Source organism: Orbicella faveolata, unplaced genomic scaffold (genome assembly GCF_042242905.1).
Source record: "Orbicella faveolata isolate gen_17 unplaced genomic scaffold, um_ofav_v1 contig_46, whole genome shotgun sequence".
Lineage (NCBI taxonomy): Eukaryota > Metazoa > Cnidaria > Anthozoa > Scleractinia > Merulinidae > Orbicella > Orbicella faveolata.
In genome coordinates this window covers 6,321,604-6,332,022 of record NW_028301576.1, presented here as the reverse complement: position 1 = coordinate 6,332,022, position 10,419 = coordinate 6,321,604, and the positions used below count along the sequence as shown (strand labels likewise).

The following is a 10,419-nucleotide window of genomic DNA, read 5'->3' as shown; positions in this document are numbered from 1 at the left end:
TTATTATTTTAAAGGACAACTTGAAACGGAACAATATTCTCCGCAATGTAAAATTGAAGTGCTTTTTCCTGACATTTTGAATTCAAATTTAACAGAATAAAAACGTGGTGGTGGTACTAGTAATTGTTGCAAATTTATTTTGATATAAACATTGTGAAAAACAAAGATTCTAAAGTGGCATTTCAGCTTACTCTCGGCTTGGCTTTGCGAACGAAGACTGTTTAAGGAAGTGATCCTCTTATGTTGCAGACAGAGAACCATGTACGACAATTTACGAGAACAATTCCAGTTTAATAGTACAAGGATAATTTGCAGTGCGAACAATGCTTTCCTTATACGAGGCCGCAAATGAACTTTAAAGGTGATTCATTTAGAGAGCGAATTGCTTAAAATCTAATTTGTTTTAAAATAGTATTGCCAGGCATTCAAGAACGAACAGCAACTTAATTTATAACGACTAATAGAGCTCATGACTTTATCGGCATGACAATTCTAATTGCGCTTTGGCAAACACGATCATTTTTTGGTCATCAATGTTCGAAGCTTGACCAAAATCTATATAAACATGCCCTACTTTTTCGTCTGTGTAACTGATATAAGTACAGTGTTAAACATGGAGGTGAATGAAAAAATATCATCGCCTAGGGCAAATTAGTGTCTTGCTACACCATTTAATATGGAAAATTAACGTTTAGAACAGAGAAAACAGAATTAATTTTTCAGGTGGCTGAAAATATTTACGAGCGTTGTTTGGTTTCGATACGTACTTGCATGTGTCCGGGCACAAGTGGGCTCAAGCCTTGAGAGAAATGTCATGTTTTCGATGTAGCGATGTTTCACTGACATAGATTTCAAAGTGTACCTTGAGTATTTTCTTTTTCTCAAGAAAACAACAGTTTGTTGCATGTGAATAAAGTTTTTGTGTCAGTATTCAAGCAAACAATAAACAAATAACATTCCAGCTAGAATAAATATGTGACGCTAGTCTCGCAGGGTAGCTGAAATGATAAATTGAAGTAATGGTCGATACATTTTGAAACAAACAGCAAAAAGAAAAAAATGGACCCAGAGAAAAATAGATAAATAAAACAAGTACACAGGTCAAAAGGTGCCAAAACTACTGTTTACACATATGAAATGTAGTAATGAAATGGAAATAGATAAAATAGAATCGAAAACTGTAGAAAGCTTTGAATTTACATAGTATGTTAATTGCTACACGCGCAGTCTCCCGCTTCCTTGGAATGTCGTTTTCCGTAATAAATAAACAATCTTTAATCTAAGCAGGAGCCATAACCGGGAACGGAGACCGTAAGTCTCGGGATCTGCGCGCACCTAATGATATGGAGCACGTTTGCTATTTTTAGAACAAATTGCGCCACCCTGACGACATACATCCGCGCGGATCCACGCACATGTCGTGGGTTCTCGCGTGGGTGTTGTCTAAAGAATAAAGTTTATGTAAGAAATCTCTCTACTCTGGTATCGAGGTAATTTGTGAATTTCTCAAACAGTGCTTAATCATAACCAAAACCTGTTTTTGATAGTTTCTTATTATTTCTGCTCGTTTGGCAAGGTTGCAAAAATTTTTGGAAGGAAAGTCCGACACGTACAAGTAGCTCCAGGGCGTGCACTTTAAAGTCCGAGTCGGTGTTGTAGCTAATGGGCAACAAATCTTGACAAAGATTTCTTTCGTTATCTTTTGTGCTGAGATTCTGCAACAATTTTCACCAACGCCAAAAGGCTACTATCGTGTGTGTTTCTTCAACGTAGTGAAATTTTACACAGCTGCGAAAATAAAATAGACAAGGAGTTTTGATAACTCAGCCAACAAAATCGAAATCGTTATTCGAGTTGATTAAAGAAAGCGTCATCGTAATTTTGCTGATTATTCCTGCTGTGTTCATATATTTTCAGCTAAGCAGTTTAATATGTTCTCAAACATTTATCAACCTTGAACATATTTAAAAACTAGAGATATTATTGCGGAAGTCCAATTTGTCATGTTTACTGACTGTACAAAACACGCATCGGCGGGCGCTCTTATTCATCGACAACAGACAATTTGTTGAATTTTTACACAAACAAAGCCTCGCCGTATCTACAGACGTAAACTTATTGGGCCTTGATGAAATATCAAGTGTTGCTTACAATTCAGGCGAAATGCAAACTTGCAATTTTTTACTACTTTTCGGTTGTGATAGACTCTGGCGAAATCCCAGCAAGCGTGTGGCAAGAGGAGGGAAACTTTGAAGTCCTAAAACGCTGCAATATCCAAATTTTTCCAACTAGTTTTTTTGCTGTGTTACGGAAAAGCTGTTAATCTTCAGCGTATCTGAAATTTAGAGTGGAGTAAAGTGGAACTCTTGTAAAAGAAGCAGCGGTACGCAACTTGGTCTGAGTGATATAAAACGGGACATACCTAAATTCGACATTGTCTTACTTCAGTCGAATTGGAGCAGCTTACGACGAAAATAATTAAACAAAATTCCAACAGACATAAACGTATTGAGTTGTGGGCCAAAAGCATAAAACATATCGGTAATTTCGGATGCCGTTTTCCCCGCGCTACAACCGCAAAAATCCTCGCAGCATGTACGCGCGCTTTCCTTACACGATGGCGCAATTTGTTCTAAAAATAGAAAAATTGTCCCATATCATAGGGACAGCCCCAATACTAGAAATGGCGCGTGCTTACGGTCTCCGTCGTCCCCGATTATGACTCCTGATCTAAACTCATTTTAGCAACTCAGTGTATAATTTTCACATCGATTCGACATAGGGAAGATTAGTTCAAAGTTATTGCATTGAAAAACGTTATTATCATAAGTTAGAAACTAGTCTCAGTGCAGGATCGGAACCGTGATTTCACAAGAAGTATTTACAATCAGTATTGCTGAGGAAAGGTTTCAAGACATAATTATCATTAAGGTTTAATTTTTGCTTTGGAACTTTTGAACAAACCTTTTGAATATTAATCATATTCGTCTATCCTTTTCATCTTTTATATGGAGTTCTTAAAATGAAACAAATTTTAGAACATGCAAAGGGTGAAGGTTAACTGAGTGTCTCTTTCCATGTTCATCAAATTATAAATGCTGTATAGTAATAAAAGATATATGCAGTATGTGGTGATTAATCATCTAGGAATGTTAATTTTCGTGCAATAACTTGTCAGGTAAAAATGATATCGTGCTTTTGAAAAGGACCTCCATCTTGGATTTCAAAATTTTGCAAATATGTCAAAAAGTTTGAAAATACTAAAAAATATGGTGATTCAAATTTTTTTTTTAAATAAGACTTTGTAAAAACCAAAACAATCTCTAAAACATAAACTTGAGCTTAGAAAGGTACACCAAAATTCATAAAACATCTTTGAGTGTGCTTGTTTGCCACAGGAACGTCAAGAAAAGCAGTGAACTAATTGACACAACAAAACGTTCCCTGATTGTTTAAACAAGGAGTTACCAAGTTTAGTTATTTATATTGACCTGCGTCAGTTTCCATTGTTTTCACTTTATCAAGATACTGGAAAGAGCATTGACCTAAATACTATTTCGAGACGCATTGGCAATAATTAAAGTGAGATAAGAAAGTACTTAAACACAATACATTTGAACATGGTTAATAAAGGGAAATGGTTATGAATCATGGCAAATTTCTTTGTTGTATGTTTTTGTTGGCTGTTTGGGGCGGGGGAGGGGGGGGGGGAGGTTGACCCTGCACAAAATCTGGAAAAATACAAAAAGTGGTTATGTGTGCTCATACAACTAACCAATAGAAACATTGCGATTACGTAATTCATGCACAGTCTAGGAGCATAAAACAAAAAGATGTACAGGGTCAAAGACCTTCCAACATAACACTTAGCCTGTTTGTTTGCTTTTTTGATGTTTGGTGGGATTCTTAACCATTCCCTCTATTAACGATGATTTGAACAAGTGCAACTGTCTTAAGGATATGCTTGAAATTGTATCGATGACCTATAAGAAACTGGAACCGAGAATCAAACACGTAACCGTGAGGAAATTTAGTCGTGGACATGTTAACAGGTCGTTAATAATTTGCAGCAGGAAATCATTTCACATCATTGCTGATAAAGGCTGTATTTTTACCCCGCATTTGAAAGTCTATTTCTTAGCTGGTCGGTAATAGCAGATCGAGTTTTGATGTTGTTTCCGAAGCAATATTTGTTTTTCAACTCCTTGGCAGGCGAGTGTACTATGGTTTCTGATAGTTGAATAAGCGACGCTTTGGTAAGCAGTGAAAACACAAGGTCAATTTGCAAGGACCGACGTAACCTAATAAAAAAAGAAGTACCGGATCCTGTCCCTGTAAAGGATGTAATTGGACTTGGTGATGTCGGACTACTGACAAAGACACTAGGCTGATAAAAAGGTTTCAGAACCACATAATCAATTCATATATTTCGAAAAGCTTAAAAAAAACGTCCAGTGCCTTGAAAAGATTGCAGAGGCTTTGTTTTTGATTTTTCGGTTTTACGTTCTTTGATCAATAATATCAATACTTTTGAAGCATGAATCAGTGCTACTCTATTAAAAGTTAAAGGGACACAGTCAGCTGGAGCACATGCGCATTAGATACCATTTGATTTCATAGTTAATTTGCATATCACAGAGACACGATCCATACTGTTTTTAACCAAATATGATACACTTTTTCAAAGTGACAAAACTAGTGTCCAGGTCAGCGCGGTCCCAAAGACGACTGTGTCCCTTTAAGGATACCAAAAATATAAAAAACCATCTTTGACAAGAGGTGCTGTTTTCTGTAAGCGATAATCCAACCAAGTATTAACACAGCGGAGACGGGAGCTTAAGTTTTGTATCACTCGACTTCAGTTTGCAGAGAAATATTGGGCCACGGCCCATCCAAGGATGCGAATAAGACAAGTGGAAATGAGTATGTCAGTTTCTTTCTTAAGATTTGTTAAGTGCAGTTCAGAAAACCTGAAAAAAGACATTAAATGCAAGTCATTTCTTCCCTTCTGGTTCAGATCGAGGCAGAGCGTGTTGTTGATCATAAGTAAGGAAACAAGGTCGTGTCAACATGCCAGCAGAAGTAAATAGTTGCTGCAAAGTTAAAGTTTTAACTTTGAAAATGAAATTTACAATTTTAACTTTAAAATTTCTAGGTCCAGAAATGTTTTCTAACAAAAGAATTCACAAAGTCAATCATTCTTCATAATGATTTCAGGAAAACGTTTTATTGTGATCACTCTTGATCATTAGGTAAGAATTAATAACCAACAGTTATTGTGCTTGACAACGGTACATTAATCTGTTTATCATTAGTACAAGTCTACCGGATTATACTAATGCAATACTGCATTCTGATTGGCTAAGGTATATCTCTTACGATCACCATTACTATTCAGTGGTTGAAGATTGTCTGCAAAACAGGGACATTTTTTCTCGTCTCACCGAAGTTTCGGAAGAGGATTCAGAAATATTGAATGGATAATCAAATTCTCCAGAAGGCCCAGTGAAACAAGGCCATTTGCTGTCACAGCACTCGAAATTTTAGAAAAAAAAAGCTGATAATCGTTCGGACAAAGCTGAAAGATGGACTCAAAAGACAGTTCATTCTGCGCTCGATAACACTATGGTGACGTTTTAAAGTGTAGAGATTTAATTGGCAATCATTTAGTAAGAGTTCTATACTTAAACGACTAGTTTATTTTGCTTAGTACTTGTTTATTTTTTTCTGAAGCCAAAAGCTAGCGTTACCTTGTGAACATTTCATTATGTATGTAAGCACCGTAAGTTTTATTTGGAAAGAAAATATAGAACAAGTAGGAGAGTATCGCAGCAGCACCCTCACTCCGACAGTTCATCGCATAATAATACATGTTGATTCTGCGTGACACATTCTGATGAACTGTTAATATTTGATTCGATCAACAGGTAGCCTGAGGAATAGTAAAGAAAGTGAACAATGATACACCACAGCGAACAACTGGCTAAAAGACAAATGCAGAAACACTTTCAATAAATTCTCTTTGAGCTTGGAAATAAACTTTAAGAAAAGCACCTGTACTCCGTTTATCGTAAATCTGTTGATCCTCAGAGTAAGTTACGATGGAATAGTTGATTAACAAATGAAGCGGACGTGAATATATGTAATATTAAGTCTGTAAGAGGGAAGAATAAAAGGATAGAGATTTTCGCAAATAACGAAAGTAAACTTAGCTGATGTAAGGAAGGTGCAAAAAGCAAATTAAAGACTAGAATCCAATAAGCTCTTACACCTTCCTGTGATAAAATATTATTTAGAAAATAACTGTAGAAAAAAATATGCCGCAGAACCAGAAAGGTGAGTGCGGTTAAACATGTGTCGTTGTCCTTTACTTTGCGTTTAAATTCAGTTTAATCCAATGAACATTACTCATTCCCAAAGTAGAGGGCAATGCCAGAAAAAAATCGTCAGATTAAAAAAAAATCGTGAGATACCCCTACACAAGCCATTGTGCACAGTAGTTTATCTTCGGCCAAAAATCCCCCACCATCTTACAGGGGAAGATTGTTCGAAGAGTCCTAATTCCTGTCCCCCAAAACCCCCACTCCCCTGATTGAAACAATCGCGAAGGAGGATTAAACCTCGTCCATAATCCTTTACTTTCCTAGAGAGAATATTTGGAGAGGAAGTTTAACTCTCATCCATAATCTTCCACTCGTCCTTTAAAGTTCAAAAAGGGGTTGTAATATGAGGTAGACTTCCTCCCAAAGTACTTTTCTCTGAGAGGGTTAGAGGTTAAGAAGTAGCGGTAAGACTAAACTACACTGTGTCGACACTATGGGCATAAATAAGCCGTCTAGTCTTTCAGCCATTTCCTAAACCTTGACCATCTTAAAGAAAATTACTTTGGGAGGAAGTTTTACTGAAACTGTAACCACTTTTGACTTTTAAAGAAAAGATTAAGAGATTATGGTTAAGACATACACTTCCAACCAAATCTCCTTCCTAGGAAAGTAGAGGATTATAGAAAAAATTTATTCCTCACGCGCGATTGTTTCATTCAGTGGAGTGGAGGTTTGAGGAACAGAAATTATGCTCTTCAAACAGTATTCCCCGGTAAGATAGTGGGGAATTTTGGCCAAAAGATACACCAATGTGCCCAAAATATCGTGTAGAGGTATCTCTCACTGACGATTTTCTAAAGACATTGCGCTCCGCTTTGGGAAGAGAAAGTGTATCTCGGATTAAGCTCAATTTCAATGCAAAGTAATTCTCCTTCCAAGCAAGGTAAAGGATAATCACTGTTATTAATAAAAGCATTTCCACCTTGTTTTTTACGATTTCTAGAGTCATCACCTAAATTGAATATATGAATAAATTAACGATGGGAAGAGTCATCTTGCTCCCTGCTACCTCCTCTGGGGAGGAGCAAGGAGGGAAAAAGAGTCATCTTGCTCCCTGCTACCTCCTCTGGGGAGGAGCAAGGAGGGAAAAAGAGTCATCTTGCTCCCTGCTACCTCCTCTGGGGAGGAGCAAGGAGGGAAAAAGAGTCATCTTGCTCCCTGCTACCTCCTCTGGGGAGGAGCAAGGAGGGAAAAAGAGTCATCTTGCTCCCTGCTACCTCCTCTGGGGAGGAGCAAGGAGGGAAAAAGAGTCATCTTGCTCCCTGCTACCTCCTCTGGGGAGGAGCAAGGAGGGAAAAAGAGTCATCTTGCTCCCTGCTACCTCCTCTGGGGAGGAGCAAGGAGGGAAAAAGAGTCATCTTGCTCCCTGCTACCTCCTCTGGGGAGGAGCAAGGAGGGAAAAAGAGTCATCTTGCTCCCTGCTACCTCCTCTGGGGAGGAGCAAGGAGGGAAAAAGAGTCATCTTGCTCCCTGCTACCTCCTCTGGGGAGGAGCAAGGAGGGAAAAAGAGTCATCTTGCTCCCTGCTACCTCCTCTGGGGAGGAGCAAGGAGGGAAAAAGAGTCATCTTGCTCCCTGCTACCTCCTCTGGGGAGGAGCAAGGAGGGAAAAAGAGTCATCTTGCTCCCTGCTACCTCCTCTGGGGAGGAGCAAGGAGGGAAAAAGAGTCATCTTGCTCCCTGCTACCTCCTCTGGGGAGGAGCAAGGAGGGAAAAAGAGTCATCTTGCTCCCTGCTACCTCCTCTGGGGAGGAGCAAGGAGGGAAAAAGAGTCATCTTGCTCCCTGCTACCTCCTCTGGGGAGGAGCAAGGAGGGAAAAAGAGTCATCTTGCTCCCTGCTACCTCCTCTGGGGAGGAGCAAGGAGGGAAAAAGAGTCATCTTGCTCCCTGCTACCTCCTCTGGGGAGGAGCAAGGAGGGAAAAAGAGTCATCTTGCTCCCTGCTACCTCCTCTGGGGAGGAGCAAGGAGGGAAAAAGAGTCATCTTGCTCCCTGCTACCTCCTCTGGGGAGGAGCAAGGAGGGAAAAAGAGTCATCTTGCTCCCTGCTACCTCCTCTGGGGAGGAGCAAGGAGGGAAAAAGAGTCATCTTGCTCCCTGCTACCTCCTCTGGGGAGGAGCAAGGAGGGAAAAAGAGTCATCTTGCTCCCTGCTACCTCCTCTGGGGAGGAGCAAGGAGGGAAAAAGAGTCATCTTGCTCCCTGCTACCTCCTCTGGGGAGGAGCAAGGAGGGAAAAAGAGTCATCTTGCTCCCTGCTACCTCCTCTGGGGAGGAGCAAGGAGGGAAAAAGAGTCATCTTGCTCCCTGCTACCTCCTCTGGGGAGGAGCAAGGAGGGAAAAAGAGTCATCTTGCTCCCTGCTACCTCCTCTGGGGAGGAGCAAGGAGGGAAAAAGAGTCATCTTGCTCCCTGCTACCTCCTCTGGGGAGGAGCAAGGAGGGAAAAAGAGTCATCTTGCTCCCTGCTACCTCCTCTGGGGAGGAGCAAGGAGGGAAAAAGAGTCATCTTGCTCCCTGCTACCTCCTCTGGGGAGGAGCAAGGAGGGAAAAAGAGTCATCTTGCTCCCTGCTACCTCCTCTGGGGAGGAGCAAGGAGGGAAAAAGAGTCATCTTGCTCCCTGCTACCTCCTCTGGGGAGGAGCAAGGAGGGAAAAAGAGTCATCTTGCTCCCTGCTACCTCCTCTGGGGAGGAGCAAGGAGGGAAAAAGAGTCATCTTGCTCCCTGCTACCTCCTCTGGGGAGGAGCAAGGAGGGAAAAAGAGTCATCTTGCTCCCTGCTACCTCCTCATGTTGTGTGCGTTTGGCCACCCTGTCGCGACGTGTTTGGTGTTTTTGTCAACTTTGAGCCATCAGTTCGTAATATATCTGAAGAGGTCTCAAGAGGGTGGCCAAGCGCGCGCAACATGTTGGGCAGAACAATGTTGTGATTTGTTGGATTGACCTGTTGAGATCATTGGGGGGGGGGTGGGGTGGGGGGGTTAAGATCTTTATTTATCAACACACTTTGTTGAAGTTTTTAAGTAATGGACAAGGACACAAGATTTGGCCGCAAACTTAGTTTGCGGCTTGTTTATACATCCTTTTTTTCGTTATTGAATGATCTAATGTTGTAGAAGGTTTCAAGAGCTCTTTTTTGTGAGTCCTTTAATTGGCCCTTACACCTTCTTAACATAAGGAAAGGCTTTGCGAAATTTCACTTAAGTACTGTACTTTGATTCACATTGTTTTAAAGAAGAAAATGCTGATGAAAGCTACCTTGCAAGTCTTGTTTATTGCTTAAATAGTTTTCAAAAATTTAGTAATGTTTTTCCAAAAAGTCACATAACTCTATTCGAAGACTTGCTCACCTCCTTTTTTAACATTTTATTTTAAGGTGGTTGAATTTAATATTGATCAGTGCTGCAGCCCATTTTCTTAACGGTTCCGTCTAATCTCTGTGATCCTGTTGACAAGAATTATCATTATTGATCAGTTAGAAGGCAAGTGTAAGTGCTATCTAGACAATTGAAAATACGTGCACTGAGACGTTATATGCTAATTTACCAACTGTACTGGGTTAACAAGAATGAGCGCAAAAATTTCAAATCTCTATGTCAAGTTTTTTCTTTCTTTAATTTCTTTTCATATACACAAGCTATTCGTATCGTTTAGGTTTGATAGGTTGCCATCAATATTTGGGTGCTACTTTATCACAAAATCCGTTAACCAGGATTCTATTATCATTCTATAGAAAGTCAAGTTAACAACGTGTTATGCTAAAATGAATAAGAACTGTAGATCTACTTCAGCTACCTTCAAAACAGCAAGGAACACACATGGTATCCATGGATACACTGACTAAACTTATACTAGAAAATTCGGCAATGTTGTCAGATTTGATATCAAGACAACATCCTATACAGTTTCTTTATTTCTTTATTCTCATCACTTGACTTTTTGAGAATGTTTTAAGACAGCTAGGAGAAATTGTTTGTTGATTTCTAGTTCTTGAGAATTGAAAAGTTCATTCAGTTCTACCTTGCCGCTATTTTCTACGTGAC

General features: G+C 39.7%; 1 protein-coding gene across 1 annotated transcript; it reads left to right on the top strand.

Moving 5' to 3' along the window:
- Window positions 1-7,314: 7,314 nt before the first annotated feature.
- Window positions 7,315-9,336, top strand: LOC149098138 (uncharacterized). The gene has a single exon (XM_089277405.1). It carries the CDS (start codon window positions 7,349-7,351, stop codon window positions 9,317-9,319), a length of 1,971 nt encoding a protein of 656 aa, XP_089133531.1. The 5' UTR covers window positions 7,315-7,348; the 3' UTR covers window positions 9,320-9,336.
- Window positions 9,337-10,419: the final 1,083 nt, after the last annotated feature.

Bases quoted from the DNA above. Each gene is read 5' to 3' on its own strand.
- LOC149098138 (XM_089277405.1), top strand. From the start codon at position 7,349: ATGAATAAATTAACGATGGGAAGAGTCATCTTGCTCCCTGCTACCTCC.